A 26,794-nucleotide genomic window follows, 5' to 3' on the forward strand; every position below is an offset into this window, starting at 1 on the left:
CACTCCCATGAAGGACAAGCTCTATCTGGGATCTCATCTCATCTTGAAGGTACATTGTTTTTTCCAAGATTTTTTACTGACATAACAATTTTAGCAATTTTGTATTTTGTATCTGAGCAGCAGTGCGTAGCTGTGAGCAGGTTTTAAGTACACGCTCTGCATTTCTGACACCAATCATTACTGGTGTAGATGGTCATACAGAAGACAACTGTTCTGCACGGAACCTGAACATCCAGACAAGTCCTAGAATCTACTGTAATATTTGACATGTGCTCCGTGGGCCTGTGTTACAGCAGAGAAGACACACATACGTGTGTGTTGAATGCTAACTCTTTAGTGATGAGGCGACAACAGTATACTTCATTTAATTTATTCATGGACACAAACTCACAAAACCATTATGGTAGCACAACAAAGAATTAGTTGCTGCAGACAGACAGGAATGTTTAATATACTCTTATATACTCATTCTTTTGCGACACAAATTCGACAGCAAAACACAAATAATGTAAACATCCACTGTGTTTTTCCAGAGAAGAAGAAGCAACAGGGAAGAAAGAGTCAAAGTAACTTGGGTGGGCAACATACAGTAAACATCTCAACTCTGCTTTATAGACCAAGTTTGTCTGTTTACTCGTGTTATGAATGTTGACATGAGAAAATCAGAAATATCCAACTTGAAGCCACTGACATGAAAGAATACAGCAGTTGCCTGTATTAAACAATACATAGGCAGTGAGGAAGAGAGAGCCTTGATAATAAATCCACCCTCAGTACTCAGTGACATGAATAATGTTCTGAAACTGAAACATGCAGATCATGACTTATAGTTTAGAAAATATTACTGACAGTCCCAATAAAAACTCAAGCTTCACCTACTGGTACTGGCTGCAGGGATACTGAATTTCATTATGACAATGCCCCCCTTGTTTTTAGCAGGAGATGGATATTACATAGTATTTCTTTAGAAAAAGAAAAGAAGGGGGTCCAGCAGTAACACACCCCAATAAATAAGGATTGGTAAAGAATTTCAAAGATATGTTCACGTTTTTGCAATCAATCATTACAACCACAGACACTTTTCCATATATAACTTACACTACAGTACATCTACAGAAGGGGGGATTATTGCCCTGTAATTCAGGGTAGGGAAAGGGGGGTGGGGTGTTGGGGCAAACTGATTCATCATCATTACTGGAGGTATTAACAGTGAAGGTGAAGTATGGGATGGGTGAACGCTTGATGACATCAGCCCCCTAAACGCCTTTTTGTGCAGGGCTGAAGGGTGAGATGAAAGAAGGAATAAAGGGAGAAGAGGATGCTGGGAGAAAAGTGTGTTGGGCTAGAGCCAGAGCATCCCTTAGTTTGCCTCAGTGACGGGCAGCAGACTCTCTGGGGTAAAACTCAGCCAGGGTACTCTGAGGAATCCTCTTCAGCATCTCCTTGGGGAAGATTCGCAGCAGCTGCCAGCCAATGTCCAGAGTTTCATACACTGTCCTGTTGTCGTATGGGCCTGAGAGAGACAGAAGGGCCACCAAGGGTGCTGGTTAACATCCAAACATACTGTATATCATCTGGGACTATCTCATCCACACACATTCACTACTAATACTGTATATAGTTAATTATTTTTAAGAGACATAACAAGAGCTTTTATTGTGACAGTAACAAGTATCAAAAAGGTTATCAAATCCTGATCAAGGGTGTAGTTTGGGGTTTAAGATTTCATTTTCTTCTTTCTTCTAGTCATGGTCAGGTTAGCATCTGGCAAGCAAGAACTCCTGTGATTTCCAACATGTCTCGCTCCATATGATCGGACATGACATCTTTATATTAACCTGTCTAAAAATCGACGACTAAACAGTCAAAGAAGGCTCCAAAAAACATGTAAAGGATATAAAACAATTCAATTTGTGATGGAAGACAAAAATGAAGTATTGTAAGCTCGTCTTCAACAACTTATTTAAAGCCACCTGTGCAGATGTTGATTACTTCTAATTTGGACGCTTGGGACAGTATCGAGTGGCAGATAGTGTTGCACACTGCAACTTCACCGCTTCCCACAGTTACATTCTAATTAGTTTGGGGTTTTAACCAGTTTCACAGCAGGCCTAGTTCAGTGTGACATGTGACAGCCAATTAGATGCTGTTTCCAGTTGTTAGCCATGCTATTTCATTTAATAAAAACATTCAATTCTCTAATTAGTCTATTTAATCTGATTTGGATTTTATATGGATTTTTTGTTCTATCCGGACCTATGACAACATTCTGATACTGATGTTGTTTGATCAGCTAAGCCAGTAATACAGTAAGTAAGCACAGTTTAATTGTTTACCATGCACAGACCATTTGCTGGACAGAACAACAGAATAAGAGCAATGTGAGAGAAGTGAGCTCAGGGCTTCCTGATTGGATGGTCCAATATATGTTCATTCTTCTGGCCAGTACTAAACTTGTGCGTCTCATGATCCCAAACCATGGCGTTCATTAAAAGCAGCAATTTGAAACAGCACTATGAGACACAGCTCTTTTGAGAAATTGTATCCACAGAATTGCAAAATGAGAATACATAAACTATGCACTGTACGACAGATCCATCTCACATAAATCACACATTTATTCACAGTCCAGCAACCTGCAAACAATGTCCACTAAAGACAGCCCTTCCCGGGACGTTACATGAATGCAAAGAAAAAAGTAATTTGTGCTAAACAACAACCAGAAAGTCAGAGATATTAGCAGATGATGGACTGGCACACCTTGAGCTATTCAGTGCAGTGGGCATATTGTTGAGCACTGATGAGTCTACAGATGATCACCTGTTATTGCCCAGCTTTTGGTGTATGTCGGATTTTTTTCACAAAGAAGAAAGAGCTCTACGAGGACCCGTTGGGTATAACACCACTCGAGAAACATACAAGAGGGGAGAAGGTATACAAGGCAATAACGGTGGGGCTGAGAAAGAGGGGGATAAATCTGAAACCGTCTCAGTCACCAGATAGACAGGTGACAAACCTTATTTTATAGCTTACCACTGTATCATCCATTAGACCGTGCTGTGTCATTCTGTCACAAGAGTTTGCTGAAGTAATGAATAAAATCAGAAAACTAATCAACCTCTTAAGGATGTCCTTGTCTATCGTATCGTTTATTCTAGTTCACACTGCTATAACGTGAATAAACACATACTGTAACCACATGGTATACACTTGATGACACTGAAAGGTTAAACAATCTTGAACAGTGTCATAGCACTGATGGTGGCAGGAGGTGAAAGGAGAAGACGACATTATCTGCATTATTCTCAAAAAGCACCATCAAATAAGCACACAAACTACAAAGAATGTTAATTAGATCTAAAAAAAGACAAAACTAAGCTAGCTGTTTCAAGTCCTCATGCTAAGCTAGGCTAATCAAAGCCTAGCACCAGCATCGTACTAAACACATAATGACCAGTTTATTCAGATCATTTTTACTGACTCCATTGAATGAACTATTCAGTAGTAAACAAAGAAGGCTAGCACCATGGTATAGCCAGCAGACTCGTAAATTAAAGCAAGAGGCACGTAAATCTGAACGCAAATGGCGTGCCACTAAACTGGCAGAATCTCATCTAGTCTGGCAAGATAATCTTAAAACATACAGGAAGGCTCTCCGTAATGCCAGAGCAGCCTATTACTCTTCTTTAATTGAGGAGAATAAGAACAACCCCAGGTTTCTCTTCAGCACTGTAGCCAGGATAACAGAGAATCACAGCTCTACTGAACCATCTATTCCTTTAGGTCTAAGTAGCAATGACTTGAGCTTCTTTAATGATAAGATTATAACTATTAGAGATAAAATCCATCACCTCTTGCCCTCAACAGGCATTGATCTGCATTTTGATACAGCAAGTTTTGAAACAGCTGTAAAACCTGTTATGTATTTAGACTGTTTTTTTCCCATCGACCTTCATCAAATAACTTTAATCATTACTGCAGCTAAACCGTCAACCTGTCTCTTAGACCCCATTCCAACCAGGCTGCTCAAGGATGTTTTACCTGTAGCTAGTAATTCGCTATTGGATATGATTAATCTGTCTTTATTATCAGGATATGTACCACAGTCCTTTAAGGTAGCTGTAATTAAACCTCTTCTTAAAAAGCCCACTCTAGATCCAGAGGTCTTAGCCAACTACAGACCGATATCAAACCTTCCCTTTCTGTCTAAGATACTTGAGAAAGCTGTAGCTAATCAGCTGTGTGACTTTCTCCATAACAATAGTCTATTTGAGGATTTCCAGTCAGGATTTAGAGTGCATCATAGCACAGAAACCGCATTAGTCAAAGTTACAAATGACCTCCTAATGGCATCAGACAAAGGACTCATCTCTGTACTTGTCCTGTTAGAACTTAGTGCTGCATTTGACACCATTGACCATCAAATTCTTTTACAGAGACTGGAACATCAAATTGGCATCAAAGGAACCGCCCTAAGCTGGTTTAAATCGTATTTTTTAGATCAATCTCCGTTTTGTTCATGTCCAAATGAGAATCTTCCATGCCGACCAAAGTTTGTCATGGAGTCCCACAAGGTTCTGTACTTGGACCACTTTATTTAGTTTTATATATTGCTTCCTTTGGGAACATTATTAGAATCACTCATCAATTTTCTTGTTATGCTGACGACACCCAATTCATTCTCGATCAAGCCTGATGCAAACCAATCAGTTAAACTAAACTCCAAGCATGCCTTAAGGATATAAAAAGTTGGATGATCTACAATTTTCTGATGTTAAATTCAGAACAAAACTGAGTTCTTGTATTGGACCCAAACACCTCAGAAACTCTCTTTCTAGAGACTTAGTTACTTAGATGGGATCACCCTGACCTCCAGCTCCCCGTAAAGAATCTTGGAGTTGTTTTTGATCAGGATTTGTCCTTTAACATCCACATAAATCAAATTTCGAGGTCCTGCATTCTTCCACTTACGTAACCATCGCCTAAAATCAGACGCATTGTCTCTCAGGCGGCGCAGAAAAAACTTAGTCCACGCATTTTGTTACTTCAAGGCTGGACTATGTTAACTCTTTGTTATCGGCTGCTCTAATAAGTCTCTTAGGACTTTGCAGTTAATTCAGAATGCTGCTGCATGTGTTCTGACAGGAACCAAGATCAGAGATCACATCTCTCCCATTTTGGCTTCCTTGCATTGGCCTTGCTTTAAATCTAGAATAGAATTTAAAATTCTTCTCCTTACTTACCAAAGCTCTTCATGGTCAGGCACATCGTATCTAAAAGAGCTATCTACCTTACTACCCCTCTAGAACACTGCGCTCTCAGGACGCTGGGTTCCTTGTGGTTTCCTATAGTTTCCCAAAAGTAGGATTGGGAGCCAGAGCTTTTCAGCTATCAGGCTCCTCTTCTGTGGGAACAAACTTACCTTTCTGGGTTCGGGAGGCAGACCGGTCAACCCTTTAAGAAATAGACTAGACTTCCTTTTTGATTAAAGCATTATAGTTAGGCTGGCTAGGTCACCCTTAAGTTATGCTGCCATAGGATATTAGACTGCCGGGGTGGACTCCACCCCAGGGTTATGGCTGCAGCACGGTATTGGTTGATGAGGATGCACCACATCTCCCTTACCGAAAACTTTCACCTCACTCTCTCTCTCTCATCTCTTCTCCAGCTCTGTCCTCCAGCAGGTTCGTGGATGGTGGCTTGCCTGCTGTGATTCCTGCACGACTGGCCCTCCTACATATATTATTACTGGCATATTACTTCATCTACCATACTGTACTGTAATCATGTTTTTTCATTCATTGTAATCATTGTCCTTTTATCAGTCATTGTACAATATGTTTGTGTTGATTTGTCCTGTACACGTGACATCTATTGCACGTCTGTCCGTCCTGGGAGAGGGATCCCTCCTCTGTGGCTCTTCCTGAGGTTTCTTCCCCCTTTTTTCCCTGTTAAGGTTTTTTTGTGGGCAAGTTTTTCCTCACTGGAACCGAGGGTCTAAGGACAGAGGGTGTCACTCCCTGTACAGATTGTAAAGCCCTCTGAGGCAAATGTACTTTGTGACTTTGGGCTATACAAATAAAATTGATTTGATTTAGTAGAGGCTTATACTAAACCTGATCAATTTGATTTCTTAATTAATCTCTGAAATATTTTTTTTTGTACTGTATATTGTTGGTGTGAGTAGGAGGACAAAAAGAAAGGGGGGTTGGGTGTCGTGTTGCTATAATGACTATTTTCATGTGGAATCCATAAGTTGTGTGTGTACAGTGTTTATGTAAGCGTCTGAGCTCTGAGCTTTGTTAAGTATCTTTGGAGAAAAGAGATGAAAGGGGTCAGGAACGCTGCAGCAACAAAGAGGGAACCTACACAGATCAATATTTTTCAGGGACAAACGTAAACACAGAAATACACTGTGAACGCCACTTTAACCATCATTTTCCAAAGTGACTGAAACAGATGAACAAAAATATTCAATACCCTGAAGCACTCTTCTTACTGTTGCTTAGATTGCTCATTATTTTTGGACCACCACAACAAGAATTCTGATCTTATTCCTGTGAGATAATAAAACATGTGAAGACATCTGCGATGTGGGCCATCAAAGTCAATTACCTCATGGCGGTTAATAGTGAATACTTGAGAAAAGGCCAAACAAATGTAATGAGTGCAGTGAAGCAAAGGTCATTTATACTATGGAATGACACAGAGGACTTCAAGGTCAGTGTTAGAGACCAGATAAGAGACACAGCTTGTCACTCACATTCATTTGTAGGTGTGTTTCAGGTATGTATGTGGTACAGTGACACACCACTAAACCAGATTGCTCCTGCTCCCACACTGCTTTGATAGAAACGGCATGAAGATCTCTGTGGTGAAACGGTGTGCTTTCTCAAGGATTCAAGGAGTTTTATTGACTGTGCGTGCAAGGCGCACACTATATGTTATCCACCGCGCTTATTGAGTGTGCCTGAAAGAGCACACTCTTTAAAACCTCTCGGGCTTATTCTTATTCGTCTTCCGTTTCTTCCGTGTTTTTTTCGGTTCGCTTCTCCTCCCAGAGTTTTTGTCGCACATACACAAAACGGGTATCAAAACGACCGGCTCGGCCGGGAATCGATGGCTAAGACTTTTCTAAGAGTTTCGGCAAACGGTTTTGCCAAAAATCCAGAAAAACGAAGGCCAAAAAACAAAACGCCAACAAAAGAATGGGTGTGTATTGGCGAGAACTCTCCAGACCTAGAGTGCGTGATGTCCCATCGCTAGAGTGGAGTAGGGGAGAGAACACTCAGTGAAAAAATCAAAACGGATTTTCACTTACCCTGGCCTCAAATGCCCAGCTTACAGACATTGATTATCCCCTCAAATGTAGGAAATTCGAGGTGATCGCAGTGATTACCACTGTTGAACTGTTCCTATACTAGTTTTGGCTCCATAAGCGGATTTGATCGGACTACTCCCGCCAACATCCTCATAGACTCCAAGGTTAAAAAAGGAGCGAAATTTTCTGGAGAAAGGCCGAAAGTAACGTTTCTCTCTCTTGCTCCTGAGGGGCACATTTTTCATTATCGACACAAAAACGAAATGATGTAAAACGAGCAGAAGGTATCATCGTGCCTAGGTTAAGCCGGTTCCAATGATTGGAATTACGGTTTTGGCCAAAAAGTCCCTTCCTTCGAGAGGAGTTCTCAGCATTTTCTCTCAGTCCTCTAACTGGGACATTCACAACAGGTGCAATCAGCCTGCTGGCTTTCGGATTCCCCATGGTGCCTTGTGCAACCTGCAGCCTGTCGTAAAGGAGAAGAGGGGGGAGGGGCCACCAGAGCCGGCGCAGCCATTTTAGAGTTCCTTTGGCACTTAATTTGAACTTTGTCTGTCTAAAATGGCAGACAGTAGACAGCCAGAGCAGCTGCTCTTAACTGCTTAATGATAATTACACTTCGCCACTAGTTCTGAATTAAATACCTGCCTAGATTAAATGGTAATGCCAACATGGTAATGTTTTAATTGCTAGTTGCATCACAGCTGTTAACATGCTAATGCTAACATGCTAATGCTACAATGCTAATTGCTACAGTGCTAATGTTAAACTATTGCTAATGAAACATGACAAGCTAAAATGTTAATGTTAACTGTTAAGCCCATTCACGTTAACATGCTAATGTTAACATTCTAATTGCTAACATGCTAATGTTAACTGTTACCCATGCAGCCGCTTTAAATGCTAATGTTAAAATGCGAATGCTAACATGCTAATTGTTAACATGCTTAATTGCCTAACATGCTAATGCTAACATGCTAATGTATTACTGTTTAGCCACATCAGCGCTAACATGCGAATGTTAACAATGATGCGAATGCTAAACTCTAATGTTAACATGCTAATGCTAACATGCTGATCTGTAACTGCTAGCCCATCAGCGTTAACATGCTAATGTTAACATGTTAATGTTATCGCTAATGTGAAGGTGTTCGCGCATCAACCGTTTAAAATGCCTAATGCTGAACCATGGCTAATGTTAAACTTGTATGCTAACACATAGTAAATCATAACATGGTAATAGGCCAACATGTAATGTTACACCTAAAGCTAACATGCCAATGCTAAATGCAATGTACTTTACCCCATCGCTAAGCTATGTAACTGCCATGCATTACTGCTTAAGCAGCAATGTCACGCCATTAAATTCACTAGCCCTAACGCTAACTACATGCTAATGTTACTGCTAGTGCCGCAGCGCTAACATGCTAATGGTAAAATGCCAATGGTAACGACGCGTAGCCCATCCAGTGTTACATGCTAATGGTAACATGTCTTAATGCGAAACTGTTAATGTTAACTGTTAGCCTATCAGCACATCAGCGCTACATGCTAATGTTACCATGCCCTAATGTTAACTAGTTAGCCCATCAGCGTAACATGCCTAATGCTTAAAAAAATGCGATTACTACATGCTAATATTAAAATGCTAATGTTAACATGCAATGTTAACTGCTAGCCCATCAGCGTTAAACATGTTATGTTAAACATGCTAATGCTAACATGTAATGCTGAACTATGTTAATGCTAAAATGCTAATGTAACAGTTAATGCTAACATCTAATGTTAACTGCCTAGTCCCAGCAGTGTTGAACATGCTAACTATAACATGCTAATGCTAACCATGCTAATGCTAAAGCTGAGTCCATCATTGTAACCTGCTAGCTAAAATTGCTATGCTAATTGCTAGCACGTAAGCGCTAGCTGCTCCTGTGTCTAAATAAACATGTTAAAAATGACTGTTTGAGGTGTGCTTTTTGAATACAGACCCCACAACAGCCCACCGTCACTCTCAAATTTCTTTTCTAGTACTAAATTTGCTGAGGCAGTGGTCGACGGGGACCAGAGTCAGGCACACTGTCAAAATTTCTTTAGAAATTTTCTAGTTCTATTTCGTCTTCCTTCCGTTTCTTCCGTGTTTTTTTGGCTCGCTTCTCCTCCCAGAGTTTTTGTCGCACATACACAAAACGGGTATCAAAACGACCGGCTCGGCCGGGAAGGCATGGCGAAGACTTTTCTAAGAGTTTCGGCAAACGGTTTTGCCAAAAATCCAGAAAAACGAAGCCAAAAAATGAATGGGTGTGTATTGCGAGAACTCTCCAGACCTAGAGTGCGTGATGTCATCGCTAGAGTGGAGAGGGGGAGAGAACAATCAGTGAAAAAAAATAAACGGATTTCACTACCCTGGCCTCAAATGCCCAGCTACAGACATGATTATCCCCTAAAATGTAGGAAAATTCGAGGTGATCGCAGTGAATAACACTGTTGAAGCTGTCTCCTATATAGTTTTGGCTCCAACAGGCTGATTTGATCGACTACTCCCGCCAACAGCCTCATAGACTCCAATGTTAAAAAAGGAGCGAAATTTTCTGGAGAAAGGCAGAAGTAACGTTTCTCTCTCTTGCTCCTGAGGGCACATTTCTTCATTTATCGACACAAAACGAATATGTAAAACGATCAGGAAGGTCTCACATCGTGCCTCAGGTAAGCCGGTTCAATGATTGGAATTACGGTTTGGCCAAAGGCCTTCCTTTTCGAGAGGAAGTTCCAGCATTTCTCCTCAGTCTCTAACTGACATTCTAACAGGTGCAGATCAGCTGCTGCTGATTAGGTCCTGGTTGCTTGGCAACCTCAGCCTGCGTGAAGAGAAGAGGGGGAGGGGCCACCAGAAGCCGAGCGGCAGCCATTTTAGTAGTTCTTGGCACTTAATTTGAAACTTGTCTGTCTAAAATGGCAACAGAGACAGCAGAGCAGCTAGCTCGTTAACAGCTAATGATAATTACCATTAGCCACTAGGAATTAAATACATGCTAAAAACATGGTGAATGCCAACAATGGTATGTTAAGTTGCTAGTGGCAGCGTTAACATGTAATGCTAACATGCTAATGCTACATGCTAATGCTAACATGCTAATGTGACATCGAATGCTACATGACAATGCTAACATGTTTAATGCTAAATGCTAATGTTAACTGTTTAGCCCATCAACGCTAACAGGCTAATGTTTACACATGCGAACAGCCTCATAGACCCAATGTAGAAAAAGGAGCGAAATTTTCTGGAGAAAGGCAGAAGTAACGTTTCTCTCTCTTGCTCCTGAGGGCACATTTCTTATTTAATCGACACAAAACGAATATGTAAAACGATCAGGAAGGTCCTCATCGTGGCCTCAGGTTAAGCCGGTTCAAATGATTGGAATTAACGGTTGGCCAAAAGTCCTTCCTTTTCGAGAGGAGTTCTCAGCATTTTCTCTCATGCTAATGTTAACTGCTAGTGCATCAGTGCTAACATGCTAATGCTAAAATGCCAATGGTAACTGCTAGCCCATCAGCGTTAACATGTTAATGCTAACATGTTAATGCTAACATGCTAATTTAAACTGTTAGCCTATCAGCACATCAGCGCTAACATGCTATGTTTAACATGCTAATGCTAACATGCTAATGCTAACATGCTAATGTTAATGTTTAGCCCATCAGCGCTAACAGGCTATGTTAACATGCTAACTGCTAACATGCTAATGCCTAACATGCTAATGTTAACATGCGAATAATGCTAAAATGCTAATGTTACATGTTAATGGTAACATGCTAATGTTAACTGCTAGTGCATCAGTGCCAACATGCTATGCTAAAATGCCCAATGGTAACTGCTAGCCCAGAAGCGTTAACATGCTAAGGGTAAACATGCTAATGTTAACTGTGTAGCTATCAGCCACATCAGCGCTAACATGCTAATGGTAACATTGTAGATGATAACATGCAATGTTTAACATGCTAATGTTAACATGCTAAGGGTAGCTGTTAGCCCATCAGCCGTAACATGGGCTAATGCTAACAGCTAATGTTACATGCTAATGATAACATGCTAATGCTAACTGCTAGCCCATAAGCGTTAACATGCTAATTTTAAAAGGCTACATGCTAACAGGCTAATGTTTAACCGCTAGTGCATCAGCGCTAAATGGTAATGCTAACATGCACAATGTTAACTGCTAGCCCATCGCGTGAAACAGGCTATGGTAACATGCTAATTGTAACTGTTAGCCCATCAGCGTTAACATGCAATGTGTTAAAATGCGAATGGTAACATGCTAATGGTAACATGTTAATGCTAACATGCTAATGTTAACTGTTAGCCTATCAGCACATCAGCGTTAACATGCTAATGTTAACATGCTAATGCTAACATGCTAATGTTAACTGTTAGCCCATCAGCGCTAACATGCTAATGTTTAAAAGGCGAATGCCTAACATGTTCAATGGTACCATGTTATGCGAACATGCTAAGGTTAACGTTAGCCTATCAGCACATCAGCGTTAACATGCTAATGTTAACATGCTAAGATTAACTGCTAGCCCATCAGCGTAAAACAATGCTAATGTTTAACAATGCTAATAGCAACATGCTAATGCTAAAATGCAATGTTACATGTTAATGTTAAATGCTAATGTTAACCGCTAGTGCATCGCGCTAAAATCTAAGGCTAACCATGCCAATGTCAACTGCTAGCCATCAGCGTTGAATGCGAATGGTAACATGCTAATCTTAACATGCTAATGTTTAACTGTTAGCCCATCAGCGCTAACATGCTAATGTGTTAAAATCGAATGGCTAACATGCGAATGCTAACATGCTAATGTTAACTGTTAGCCTATCAGCACATCAGCGTTAACATGCTAATGTTAACATTCTAATTTACATGTTTTAGCCCATCAGCGCTAACATGCTATGCTAACATATGCGAATGCAACATGCTAATGGTAACGTTAATGCTAAAATGCTAATGTTTAACATTAATGCTAACACTAAATGCTATCCATCATCGTTAACATGCTAATGCCTAATGCAATTGCTAGCACGTAAGCGCTAGCTGCTCCGGTGTCTAAATAAACATTTTAAAAAATGACTGTTTGAGGTGTGCTTTTTGAATAAGACCCGTGCAACAGCCCACTCGTACCTCTCAAAATTTCTTTTTCTAGTACTAAATTTGCTGACGTGTCAGTAAAATGTATGAGGACGACGGGGCCAGAGTCAGGCAACACTCAAAATTTCTTTAGAATTTTTTCAGTTGTGAGTGTGCCTGAAGGAGCACACTCTTTTATTATCTCTCGAGGCTATAATATCCTCTTCCGTGTTTCGCTTCCGTGTTTTTTTTGGTTCGCTTCTCCTCCAGAGTTTTTGTCCGCACATACACAAAACGGTATCAAAACGACCGGCTTCGGCCGGAATCGATGGCTAGTCTTTCAAAGAGTTTCGGCAAACGGTTTTTTGCCAAAAATCCAGAAAAATGAAGCCAAAAATTGAATGGGTGTGTATTGCGAGAATTTCCAGAGCTAGACTGAGTGATGTCATCGCGAGAGTGGAGAGGGGAGAGAACAATCAGTGAAAAAAATAAAACGGATTTCACTACGTGGACTCAAATGCCCCCTACAGACACGATTTCTACATAGAAACGTAGCAAAATTTGTTGTATCACTCACATTCGCCTGCCAAAGCTGTCATACATATAGTTTTTGGCTCCTACAGGCTAATTGATCGACTACGCCCCACCAAAGCCTCATAGACTCCATGTTATGTTAAGCCCGAGATTTTCTACGCACACACACAAAACCACACACACACACAGACAAACAACACACAACGCACTACGCACACACACAACACACACACACACACACACACCAGACAGAACAAGCACACACACACACACACACACACGCAGTTGGAGGAGCAGATGCAGTCTGTAATCCGAAGCCTCTAGAAGGAGCAAGAGGAAGCATGTTCTGGACACGGTCTTAATGTCAGGACGGAGAAAACAGAAAAGTGGATAAACTGGAAAAAAGTGATTAAAAACTCGGAAAAAACCAAAGGAGGAATCTCCCGGACGACCATACCTGCAGGGTGGCAGTTGGAGGATTTGCACGGGTGAAGAATCGCAGCGTGAGAGATCGTCCTGCTGTGCTAATGCTAAATGCTAAAAACGCTAATGCTACAAGCTAAACGGCAAGTCCGTGAGCTAACAACTAGCCTAATGCTAATAATCGGAGCGCTAGCTCCGGGCCTAATCAGCACTGCTAGTCCACCAAGTATTGATAGATAAGCTCTGATGTAACAATTTTGTCTAGCTTTTACTTGAGTTATGGTGTGCTATGTGTGTGACTGTGACCCATATTTGTTATTTTAGCACATTAAGTTATGGTTTCTTATGTGAACATTACAAGAGTTTTACATTTTGGTTATTGTGATAATTAATATGTGTAATTGCTATGTAAATAGCATATATATATATGTGATGGTACTGTAGAAAAATAATCATTTGGTATCATAATATACTTATAATTATTTACCTTTTGCTACTGAGAAATTGTGATCTTATTTGCAATACAAGTTTAGTTAAGCACTTATCTCTACAGAATATAGAGACAATTTAAAAGTGATTCGTAGTTGAGATCTGAGAAATTGAAGTAATTGTGCTTGATCCTACTTATTAGTCACACCAAGATGATGATAAGCTCTGATGTAACAATTTTTTGTCTAGCTTTTACTGAGTTATGTGTGCATGTGGTGACTGTGACCATATTTGTTTATTTTAAGCACATTAAGTTATGGTTTTCTTACTGTGAACATTACAAGAGTTTACATTTTGGTTATTTGTGATATTAATATGTTAATTGCTATGTAAATAGCATATAATATATATATCATATATATATATATAGATATATATATATATATATATATATATATGATGATGGTACTGTTAGAAAAATAATCATTTGGTATCATATATACTTATAATTATTTACCTTTTGCTACTGAGAAAGGTGATCTTATTTTGCAATACAAGTTTAGTTAAAGCACTTATTCTCACAGAATATAGAGACAATTAAAGTGTTCATAGTTTAAGATCTGAGAAATTAAGTAATATGTTTCTGATCCTTATTGTAGGTCGGGTTTTTGAGGAACCCGTGATTTCGATAGAGCTGTCTGGAGGACGGAGCCAGAGAGAGACGGTTGATGGCGAGCTGGACCCGGGAGGATCGTAGACGTACACCCGGAATTGAATCTTTTGCTCACTTTTACACATACAACACACCCACACAATCGTGTGGCTGGACTGAACCCTAAAGGGTGCAGATAGTGAAGTTGAACAGAACAATAAGAAAAAACACGCGCAGCTGCGAAAACTTTTTATTTTGTTTTATTATTTCTATACCTACCCGGGTAAGGCTGTTGTATGTATTTCATGTGGTTTATTATTCTCCCCCGTCATATTAAAATAGGGGAGCATTGTCTCATTAACAAAAAGAGCCACAGTGTCGTGTCGTTTCATGTGCATCGGTTGGTTTACACTCGGCTTTGTAGCCAAATTAAATCTTCTGTTTCTTATTCTGGCCATTAGTTTCAAGTTATTATTATCATACTAAACTTTCTGCTTCAGAAGGGTTACACTAATATTAACTGTTAGCCCATCAGCGTGAACATGCTAATGCTAATATGCTAATGTTAACATGCTACTGCTAACATGCTATGCAAGCTTAGTCCATCATCGTTAACATGTTAATGCTAAAATGCTAATGCTAACATGCTAATGGCTACTGCTACCTAAAATGCTATGTGTAATTGCTAGCACGTAAGCGCTAGCTGCCTCCTGTGTCTAAATAAACATGTTAAAAATGAACTGTTTGAGGTGTGCTTTTTTGGATACAGACCCCAGCAACAGCCCACTCGTCACTCTCAAAATTTCTTTTCTAGTACTGAATTTGGCTGAGCAGTGTCAGTAATAATGCATGGGGGGCAACGGGGTCAGATCAGGCACACTCTAAAATTCTTTAAAATTTTTCTAGTTATATATTATTTTCTTACGCCCTTTTTTTGGCTCGCTATCTCCTCCCAGAGTTTTTGTCACACATCACAAAACGGGTATCAAACGACCGGCTCGGCCGGGACATGTGTGCTATGTCTTTTCTAAGAGTTTCGGCAAACGGTTTTGCCAAAAACGACAATTACGAAGCCAAAAAATGAATGGGTGTGTTATTAGCGAGAACTTTCCAGAGCTAGAGTGAGTGATGTCATCGCAGAGTGGAGAGGGGAGAGAATGATCAGTGAAAAAAAATAAACGGATTTGACTACCGTGGACTCAATGCCCCACTAACAACACGATTTTACATAGAAACGTAGCAAAATTTGTTGCAATCACTCACATTACGCCTGCCAAAGCTGTCAGACATATAGTTTTGGCCCTGACGGCCCTAATTGATCGACTACTTTCCCCCAAAGCCTCATATACTCCCATTTTAAAAAGCAGGAATTGTTCTGAAAGGAAGCAGAAGAACGTTTCTCTTCTCGCTCCTGAGGGCACATTTCTTCATTTATCGACACAAAATGAATATGTAAAACGATCAGGAAGGTCTCATCGTGCCTCAGGTTAAGCCGGTTCAATGATTGGAATTACGGTTTTGGTCAGAAATCCTTCCTGTTCGAGAGGCGTTCTCAGCATTTTCCTCAGTCTCTAAGTGACATTCTAAGAGGTGGCATAACTCCTCCACTGATACAGTTGTCCTGGTTGCTTAGCAACCTCAGGCCTGCGAAGGAGGAGGAGGGGGGAGGGGCCGGCAGACCTAGAAAAGGGGCGGCGGCCATTTTAGTAGTTCTTGGCACTTATGTGAACCTGTCTGTGTGAAAATGGCAGACAGAGGACAGCAGAGCGTTAGCGCAAGCTGGTAAAGGACATGCTATTTGCAAACATTAGCGACCAATGCTAAAATTTGTGCTAATTAACATTAGCCACTAGGAATTAAATACATGTTGATTACTAACAAGATAATGCTAACATGCTAATGGTAACTGCTAGCGCAGTTTAGCATGCTATGCTAACATGTTAATGTTACCATGCTAATGCCTAATGTTACATGCTAATGTTAACTGTAGCCATCAGTGTTTAACTGTGAGAGCAACATGGGTTAATGTACATGCTAATGTAACTGCTACGCATCGTGTTAACATGCTGAATGTTAACATGCTATGCTCAAATGCGTAATGCTAACATGCTAATGTTAACATGCTATGTTAACGCTAGCGCATCAGGGTTACATGCTAAGTAAAATGCTAATCTAACATGCTAATGCTAACATGCTAATGTTAACATGCTAATGTTAACTGCTAGCGCATCAGTTTTAACATGCATAAATCTAACAACTATGCTACATGCTCATGTTAAGCATGCTAATGTTAACTGCTAGCGCATCAGGGTTACATGCTAATGGTAAAATGCTATGCTAACTGCTAATGCATAACATGCTAATGTGAACAGCTATGTTAACTGCTAGCGCATCATTAACATGCTAAGCTAACAGACTGGCTAAAACAGCTATTGGTACATGCTAAGCTAAACTGCTAGGTATCAGTGTAACATGCTAATGCAACAGCTAATGCTAACTGCAGCGCATCAGTGTTAAACATGGCTAGTTAACATGCTTATGCTAACATGCTAATGCTAACAATGCTAATGTTAACATGCTAATATTAACTGCTAGCGCATCAGGGTTAACATGCTAATGGTAAAATGCTAATGCTAACATGCTAATGCTAACATGCTAATGTTAACATGCTAATGTTAACTGCTAGCGCATCAGTGTTAACATGCTAATGCTAACATAGTAATGCTAACATGCTAATGGTAACATGCTAATGCTAACTGCTAGCGTATCAGTGTTACAGGCTAATGCCTAACATGCTAATGCTAACTGCTAGCGCATCAGTGTTTAACATGCTAATGCTAACTATTAATGTTAGCATTAGCATGCGATGCCCCAGTTATGTCGGTTCAATGATTGGAAATACGGTTTTGGTCGAAATCCTCCTGTTCGAGAGGAGTTCTCAGCATTTTCTCTCAGTCTCTAAGTGACATTCTAACAGGTGCAGTAACTCCTCCACTGATTACAGTTGGTCCTGGTTGCTTGGCAACCTCAGCCTGTGTGAAGGAGGAGAGGGGGGAGGGGCCTGCAGAACCTGAGCGGCGGCCATTTTAGTAGTTCTTGGCACTTAATTGAACTGTCTGTGTAAAATGGCAGACAGAGACAGCAAGAGCGTTACGCAAGCTGTAAAGACATGCTATTGCAAACATTAGCGACCAATGCTAAAATTTGTGCTAATTAACATTAGCCACTAGGAATTAAAACATGTTGATTACTAACATGCTAATGTTAACTGCTAGGCATAGCGTTTATCATGCTAATGTTAACATGCTAATGTTAACATGCTAATGTTAACATGTTAATGTTAACAAATGCTAATGCTAACATGCTAATGTCGACATGCTAATGTTAACATGTTAATGCTAACATGCCAATGCTAACATGCTAATGTTAACTGTTAGCCCATCAGCGCTAACATGTTAATGGTAACATGCCAATGCTAACTGTTAGCCCATCAGCGATAACATGCTAATGCTAACATGCGAATGCTAACATGCTAATGTTAACATGCTAATGCTAACATGCTAATGCTAACTGCTAGCCCATCAGCGTTAACATGTTAATGCTAACATGCTAATGTTAAAATGCTAATGTTAACATGTTAATGCTAACATGCTAATGTTAACTGCTAGTGCATCAGCGCTAACATGCTAATGTTAACATGCCAATGCTAACATGCCAATGTTAACTGCTAGCCCATCAGCGTTAACATGTTAATGCTAACATGCTAATGTTAACTGTTAGCCTATCAGCACATCAGCGCTAACATGCTAATGTTAACATGCTAATGTTAACTGTTAGCCCACCAGCGCTAACATACTAATGCTAAAATGCGAATGTTAACATGCTAATGTTAACATGCTAATGCTAACATGCTAATGCTAACATGCTAATGTTAACTGCTAGCCCATCAACGTTAACATGCTAATGCTAAAATGCTAATGTTAACATGTTAATGCTAAAATGCTAATGTTAACATGTTAATGCTAACATGTTAATGTTAACTGCTAGCCCATCAGTGTTAACATGCTAATACTAACATGCTAATGTTAACATGCTAATGCTAACTGCTAGTCCATCATCGTTAACATGATAATGCAAAAATGCTAATGCTAATTGCTAACACGTAAGCGTTAGCTGCTCCTGTGTCTAAATACACAATGTTAAAAATGACTGTTTGATGTGTGCTTTTTGAATACAGACCCCCAGCAACAGCCCACTCGTCACTCTCAAATTTCTTTTCTAGTACTAAATTTGCTGAGCAGTGTCAGTAATAATGCATGGGGACGACGGGGCCAGAGTCACGCACACTCAAAATTTCTTTTTTGTCATTACAGCACATGTAAAAACATGGGATGAAACAAAATTGGTTTCCCCTGGTCCCGGAGCAGCCCGATATCAAATATAAAAAAAATAAAATAAAAAACGAATAAACGAATATATATATATATATATTATATATATATATATATATATATATAAATATAGATAAAAAAGTAAAGGCAAATTTAAATTTAAAAATCAAGTATATACAATAAATAGAAGTACAACAACAGTATAACACCATTCTCTTACCAACCGTTTACAATAAGATAAAGAAAAAGCACCAAGCCCTCACATCATAGAAGCAGGAAGTAGATAAAGTTTGCTATTTTTGCTTGATATATTATTCAAGTGATTTATCATTCAGAAAAAATATTGCCGATTCATTTTCTGTCAATCAACTGGCACCAGAAGTGACCAATGGCTGATTAAACAATGAACTGAACGGACTGAGCTGTGGTTGCCAGTTACCTACCTCCTTAACGTTCAATGTGGACAAGGATACTACCTGTATAACTAATATATGGAAATAATTTGGAAAATGTTGAATGGTTCCTGAAGTATCTTACCCTGAGCAATGAAGTTCTTCTCAAACTTCTGGAGGAACTCAAGGTAGAGCAGATCGTCAGAGGTGAGGGCCTCCTCTCCCACCACAGCCTTCATAGCCTGGACATCCTTACCAATGGCATAACAGGCATACTGCAGACATGGAGAGATATTAAGCTTAATAATTAATAATCTGTGCTGTTATTCATTCAAACTGTCATTCAGACTTTATTCAGAGGTAAAAACATCATAGAATGTAATATGTAGGAACAACAGGTGAATTTTGTTACCAGCTGGTTAGAAACATCAGCATGGTCCTTCCTGGTCATCCCCTCACCGATGGCTGACTTCATCAGACGGGACAGTGATGGCAAGACATTGATGGGTGGGTAAATCTGAAAGACGAGGATTAGACTGTCTGATTATAGTGCTTATGAAGACAAACAATGTAATGACCGGAAAATACAGTCATGGTCAGATGTGTTTGGTCAGAAATGTGTGGACTAATGATGATGGACCTTCTTTTCACACTGAAATGTTCAATCAGAAGAATGAATTATCTAAACAGTTGAACGTTAAAATGAACAGAACATCTCTCTCTATATCTAACAAGTCCGTGGCTGAGGTCAGCACAGTTTAGTTTAAGAAATTAATTTAAATCAGATTGTTTTATTTCACTCCTTATATGGTCTCAGGTTGACAGGAATTTGGACAGACAGTGGAGACTGATCTGCCATGGAACATAGTTTAGGTTTGTTAGTGTGTGCATTTTTTCAAAACTAATTGGCAAATATATTATATTGACTTCTAAACATAATTTGACTCCATAAGAGAGAGAAGAGAGGACAGAGGTCATATTTGGTAATCATGCAGCGTGAGGAGTGTGAAGCCCCCTCCTACCTCATTTTTCCTCAGAGGGGTGAGGGGGAGGTGCCTGTCAGTGTTCTAAAACCAATGGGAAGTAGGGCTGGGCGGTATGGACCGAAAGTCAAATCTCCATATTTTTTTAGCTGAATATATCGATATTTTTTCCCGTGGCCGAATAATTTCATACGTCAATTATAAATGGCCCGCCGGTAAATTTCACTCCCACCACTCATTCTACAAATCCCACAATGCACTGCAACAGCTGACACACAGGTCAAGACCTGTGCACCACCTCTAACTCTGCTGCTTGGGTTGTTTACACACTAATCAGTGGTCCAGTGTTGACAGCTTAGAGACTTTGTCACTATATTTAGTGACTTTTTAGACCCAAGCGATTTGTTTTTTCCCAAAAAGCGACTAGCGACAAATCAGTGACTTTTTTTGGAGTTACTGGAGACTCTGACGTGATGACGTCAGCGAGCAGCGGGAGACCTGGTCAGAGGGAGAGGAGAAATAGAAGCCAACTGGCGGCTCAAGGGAAGAAATGTGTACCGGTAGTCATTTTAACGATATGTATATAAACGATATGGTCTCGTGCGATATCGCATTACAAAATATACAGTATATCGATATTTCACCCAGCCCTAATGGGAAGTTTGGTCCACTTAACATTCAAGTTTGCGGCGACAGCTTTATGGATCCACAACCAAGTCCAATTCCACCACATTTAACTCTTCTCAGTGTCACTAAAACGTACAATATTATCTTGAGTTGTCAAGTTGCGTGCCACAGTAATCACTTCATGTGCTTATGTAAATGCACTCAAAAATGAGCTACATGTGAGATGAATGTTGTTTTAAAAAACTGCTGATGAATACCTGTCTGTTGTGCAGCTGTCTGTCGACATAGACCTGACCCTCTGTGATGTATCCAGTCAGATCAGGAATTGGATGGGTGATGTCTGTTAGAGGCACATAGATGGCATCAGTAACAACATATCCAACAAATGATCTTGTATTTTTTTACAGTAAACTGAATGTAAACACTACATATCATGCACACATCACTAACTGACCAAATAATGCAGAAAAAAACAGAAAGTGACAAATTCTGTAAGCTTCCTATTTTAAAGACCTTTAATTTGAATCAAGAGTCCTTAGAACACCAGCAATGTTTAGTCAAAGCTGACACCACCCTGTGATGTTGTATGCTCTTCATTCATGTTGCTATGGTAACTGCAGGCATCAAAAATGTTTCTTCAGTCCAAATGAGGTGCCTACTCCAGTAATTCAAACAATGACTTGTAGAGAGATTTAGTCATTTAGGGAGAGAAAAGATCGTTGCTTTTAAAGCATGAAAATACATAGATCTATGTCTGCTTCAAAGATGACAACTGTGAAGATGTCATTTTTTTAAGCATAGAAAGCCTTTGTTCTGCTGCTGCTGCTCTCACCATCATTGGGCATGGTAAGAATGGGGATCTGGGTGATTGAGCCGTTTCTTCCCTCCACTCGGCCGGCACGTTCGTAAATGGTGGCCAGATCTGTGTACATGTACCCGGGAAAGCCTCGGCGACCTGGCACCTCTTCTCGGGCAGCAGAGACCTACAGGTGAGCAGGGAACGGCAAGAAGAATGAGCTGCAACAACACAACTATAGATTTTATTTTATTTTTTTTTTTTTTACATTTTATGAAGATTTGAAGACCTTATAAAGTTACTGCTGAAAATATGTTAGGACAAATCCAACAGACACAGTAGCAATCATTTGTTTCAGATCGTGGCTGCTGCTGTGGTCCTGCATGACGTCCACTACATATATTACTACTGTCATTATTGTTACCATATCTCCATTACAGTTTATAGTTAGTTTATGATTTGCTGCTGCTGTGCATCTCTGTCTCTCTATTTATCTGTCTGCCCCCCCCCTCCCTCTATCCACCCCTCTCCATCTTTAACTCAACCGGCCGTGGTGGATGAGCTTGGATTTGTCCGAGGTTTCTGCCTGTTAAAAGTGCTTACTCATGGTGGAACTGTTGGCACTAAATCCTGCAGTATGTTTCAGAAGAGGCAAACAGCTGGTTGGGAATGTTGCTATTCTGTTTTCCGACCCTTCACAAAAATGACCAAAAGCAAATCCTTGTTGCAAGTCAAGTGAATTCAGAGCACGAGGGAAACAAAATACATCCCATTCATCCTTGGATTCAAAGGTTGATGAGCAGGCTAAACACTTGTGAACTCAAGATTCAATGCAAAACTCAACCTTCACATGAATGAATAGGAAAGCAAAGTTAAATGTTAATGTCCTCCTGGGTCTTTGTATGTACTCAAATAGCCATCAAGCTGTTGGAGTCTTAGCTGAGTATTGGTGCAGCATACATGTGCCAAGGTTATGGACAGCAAATGCAAGAAGGAAAACACATATGCACACGCACCATTTCAAACCTGTATTGTGCTGCCAGCATATTGAGACGGCAAACTGTACAACATGAAAGGATTATTACGGAGACACAAAAGAAGGAGTCGAGAAGGCCTGACTTCTCCCCACAAGCAGAAAAGAGGCCAGTGGGAGGGGGACAATTTCCTTTTAAAGTCGAGCGGACAATAATGAAGTTAAGCTATTTGCTACAAGAATGAAGGACACATTATCCTCCCTTTCAGCAAGGAGCACATGACTTCAGCGAGTCTATCACCTTTGTGCTAATGCTGCACAATTTACATTGGTGTGTTATGTTAACACTGCCACATGTAGGGCTTTTCCACCCCATGCTACAGCTCAGCTCCACTTGTTCTCTTTTGGTTTTCCATTGTGGAACCAGTACCAGTACCCTTTTGGCTATCACAGGTCACTGATTGGTCAGAAGGAACGGTCACTCTACATGGGAAAAAATGCATTTTACAGCCTAGCTACCATCATTGGCAACTGCAAGTTTGTTTGTTTTTTAGACAAAAAAAACTGTAGCTCACACTGTGAGCTGATGAAGACCACGAGGAAAGACAAACGCTTCATTTACTGTTTATTTCATTGGTACATGAAGAAACCAGAAAATAAAGTTTATTGTAACTTATGATCACACTTCTGTCTCCCAGAGAGAGTGAAGAGAAAATTATTTGTGTTGATTACAACTAGGTTTTATCGGTATCTGCAAGAAAACCTTCATGACTAAAAATCTGTCTGTTCAACAAGCAGAAATGTAGAAAAGCTGTTTATACCTTTAAAATGTATGTATGTATGTATGTATGTATGTATGTATGTATGTATGTATGTATACATGATTAAAAATCGGTACAAATGCGTGACAACTCGCATCGGTTGACAGAATAAAATTAGAAATAGGTTACGTTATCTTCTTTAAAAAAAAAAAAAAAAAAAAAAAAAAAAAGTCACTGCTTGGTGATTCATTTGTTCAACATCAGGCGTCAAGTCACGTGACTCACGTCACTACATAGGTACGGTGCACAGAACGAGGGAAGACATGGCGACAGTAGAAGATAGCTTTGAAATAGAGGATGCACCGAGCAGTTTGAAATCACCTGTGTGGAGCATTTTGGAATCCCTATATACACAAATACAATACCGTGAGAAATGGACAGACAAAACCAAAACAACATTTAAATATTGCAAGAGACTGCTAACATATAGCAGCAACACGAGCAACATGCAGCAGCATATTAGCCGCCACCACAGTGAGAAGCAAAGTAACGTTATGCCACCTCGTGAGGAAAACTGCACATTACACCAGTTAAAAGCAGTTTACTGTGAGATTGTTTCTAAAGAAAGGAGATATGTGTCATGTATTTTGTTGTTTAAGGTGACCATGTATGTATGTATGTATGTATGTATGTATGTATGTGGCACATTCTTGTAGATTTCACAAACCAGCACCAGCTTGGTGTACCAGCAGTACCCGTCCAACACTGAATCCACTACTGCTACGTTTCCACAGTTTTCCATTGTCAAAAGCTGTGGATACTACCTGGTACTTTTTGACTCAAAATGATCCAACATGCATATCTGTAGTACAGTAATTTTCGGACTATTGAGCACACCTGAATATAAGCCGCACCAGCTAAATTTTAAGAAAATACATTTTGTACATATATATAGGCCGCACTTAAGCCACAGGTTTTCATGTTGTAACATGAGATATTTACACAGAAGGTTTTAATTTAAGACACGCTTTTTTTTTTTTTTCAAACTGTGCCTGAAAATCGGAAGTACGGCACTAACACGCCATCAACACGGGATAATGTACGTGCAGTAGCTCCATTTCCTTCTTTGACAACCAGATCGATTGCCTTTAACTTAAAAGCTGCATCATATGCATTTCTTCATGCGTTTTCCATGATGAGGGTGTGTGCATGATGTGCAAAATGACAGTTCAAAATTTAAAATCGAAACTAGTGTCTTCTTCGGCGCGTAATCTTTCCTCATGTCTGTCTCACTTCTGCGTTTACTGCTAGAGAGTGCCCCCTGGTGGCCGTTAGCCAGTAAATTAGCCACACTGTTGTATAGGCCGCAGGGTTCAAAGCGTGTGAAAAAAGTAGCAGCCTATAGTCCGAAAATTACTGTATATCGAATTAATAACTTTTAAATTTTATTTTTTTGTATAGTATATTTTTCCTAAATATTTCCTATTTAGTATTTTCTTACCCACTACGGTTCTGCTGGAACAAGTGAATTTCCTCAGTGTGGATAAATAAAGTTCATCTTATGTTGCAAACTACATTGCTCAAAAAAATTAAAGGACCACTTTGAAAACACATCAGATCTCAACAAGAAAAGAAATCACGCTGGATATCTTTCCTGATATGGACTGGGTAATGTGTTAAGAACGAAAGGATGCCACATCATTAATGGAAATGAAAACTATCAACGTACAGAGGGCTGAATTCAAAGACATCCCCAAAATCAAAGCAAAAAAATGATGTGTCAGGCCAAAATGTCTTTGTAGCAGCTCATAATGGTAATCAGTAGTTTGTATGGCCTCCGCATGCTTGTATGCGCATGCCTGACAATGTCAGGGCATGCTCCTAATGAGACGACGGATAGTGTCCTGGGGGATCTCCCAGATCTGGACCAGGGCATTACTCAGCTCCTGGACAGTCTGAAGTGAAACCTGGCGGCATCGGATGGACCAAAACATAATGACCAAGAGGTGTTCTATTGGATTTAGGTCAGTCGAGCATTGGGGCCAGTCAATGGTATCAATTCCTTCATCCTCCAGGAACTGCCTGCATACTCTCACCATATGAGGCTGGGCATTGTCGTGCACCAGGAGGAACCCAGGACCCACTGTACCAGTGTAGGGTCTGACAATGGGTCCAAAGATTTCATTCTGATACCTAATAGCAGTCAGGGTGCCGTTGTCTAACCTGTAGAGGTCTGTGCATCCTTCCAAGGATATGCCTCTCCAGACCATCACTGACCCACCACCAAACCGGTCATGCTGAATGATGTTGCAGGCAGCATAACATTCTCAACAGCATCTCCAGACCCGTTCACGTCTATCACATGCTCAGGTTGAACCTGCTCTCATCTGTGAAATCACAGCGCCCAGTGGCAGAACTGCCAATTGTGGTGTTCTGTGGCAAATGCCAGTCGAGCTCCATGATGCTGGGCAGTGAGCACAGGGTCCAGTACAGGACATTGGGCCCCTCAGGCCATCCTCATGAAGTCTGTTTCTGATTGTTTGGTTAGAGACATTCACACCAGTGGCCTCCTGTAGGTCTTTTGTAGGGCTCTGGCAGTGCTCATCCTGTTCCTCCTTGCACAAAGGAGCAGATACTGGTCTTGCTGATGGGTTAAGAAACTTCTACGGCCCTGTCCAGGTCTCTTAGATTAACTAACCATCTCCTGGAATCTCCTCCATGCTCTTGAAACTGTGCTGGGAGACACAGCAAACCTTCTGGCAATGGCACATAGTGATGTCCCACCCTGGAGGAGTTGGACTACCTGTGCAACCTCTGTAGGGTCCAGGTACTGCACCATGCGACCTGTAGTGATACTGACCCTAGCCAAATGCAAAACTAATGAGAAATTGGTCAGAAAAGATGAGCAGGGAAAAAATGTCAGCAGCCTCCACCTGTAAAACCATTTCTGTTTTGGGGGTTGTCTCATTGTTGCCCCTCTAGTGTACCTGTTGTTAATTTCATTAACACCAAAACAGATGAAAATGATTAACAACACCACCCAGCTACTTACCTGACCGGATCAATATCTTGGAAGTTGAACTGACTTGATGCTATACTCTGATTAAAAAGTGTTCCTTTAATTGTTTTGAGCAGTGTATAACACAGAGCAGATTCTAAAGCTTTGCAGGCAGTAAGAAAAATAGAAAAAAACAACACTGGCAGCATCCACTTAACCCAGACAGTAGGCAAAATTGGTACTTTTTCCTTTTAGTTTCCAGCAGGACGGAACTGGACCACGCTATACCCAGAAGTGATTCTGTTATGTTCAGAACTTGGACATAGTGTTTACACTGTATATATGTTCATCAGCACCACCTGGCACATTTGTCTAAGACATGCAAGTT

General features: G+C 40.3%; 1 protein-coding gene across 1 annotated transcript in view; it reads right to left on the reverse strand.

Moving 5' to 3' along the window:
* Positions 1-354: 354 nt before the first annotated feature.
* Positions 355-26,794, reverse strand: part of atp6v1ba (ATPase, H+ transporting, lysosomal, V1 subunit B, member a) — a 56,537-nt gene continuing 30,097 nt past the window's right edge. The window contains exons 10-14 of the mRNA XM_027279604.1: positions 21,711-21,861; positions 21,136-21,218; positions 19,681-19,785; positions 19,414-19,543; positions 355-1,513 (exon numbers count right to left, since the gene is read on the reverse strand). Coding sequence (XP_027135405.1) covers positions 1,371-1,513; positions 19,414-19,543; positions 19,681-19,785; positions 21,136-21,218; positions 21,711-21,861 — 612 coding nt within the window. The 3' untranslated portion in view covers positions 355-1,370. The remainder of the gene's footprint in view (positions 1,514-19,413; positions 19,544-19,680; positions 19,786-21,135; positions 21,219-21,710; positions 21,862-26,794) is intronic.

The sequence above is a fragment of the Larimichthys crocea genome, chromosome I (genome assembly GCF_000972845.2).
Source record: "Larimichthys crocea isolate SSNF chromosome I, L_crocea_2.0, whole genome shotgun sequence".
NCBI classification, from domain to species: Eukaryota; Metazoa; Chordata; class Actinopteri; family Sciaenidae; genus Larimichthys; species Larimichthys crocea.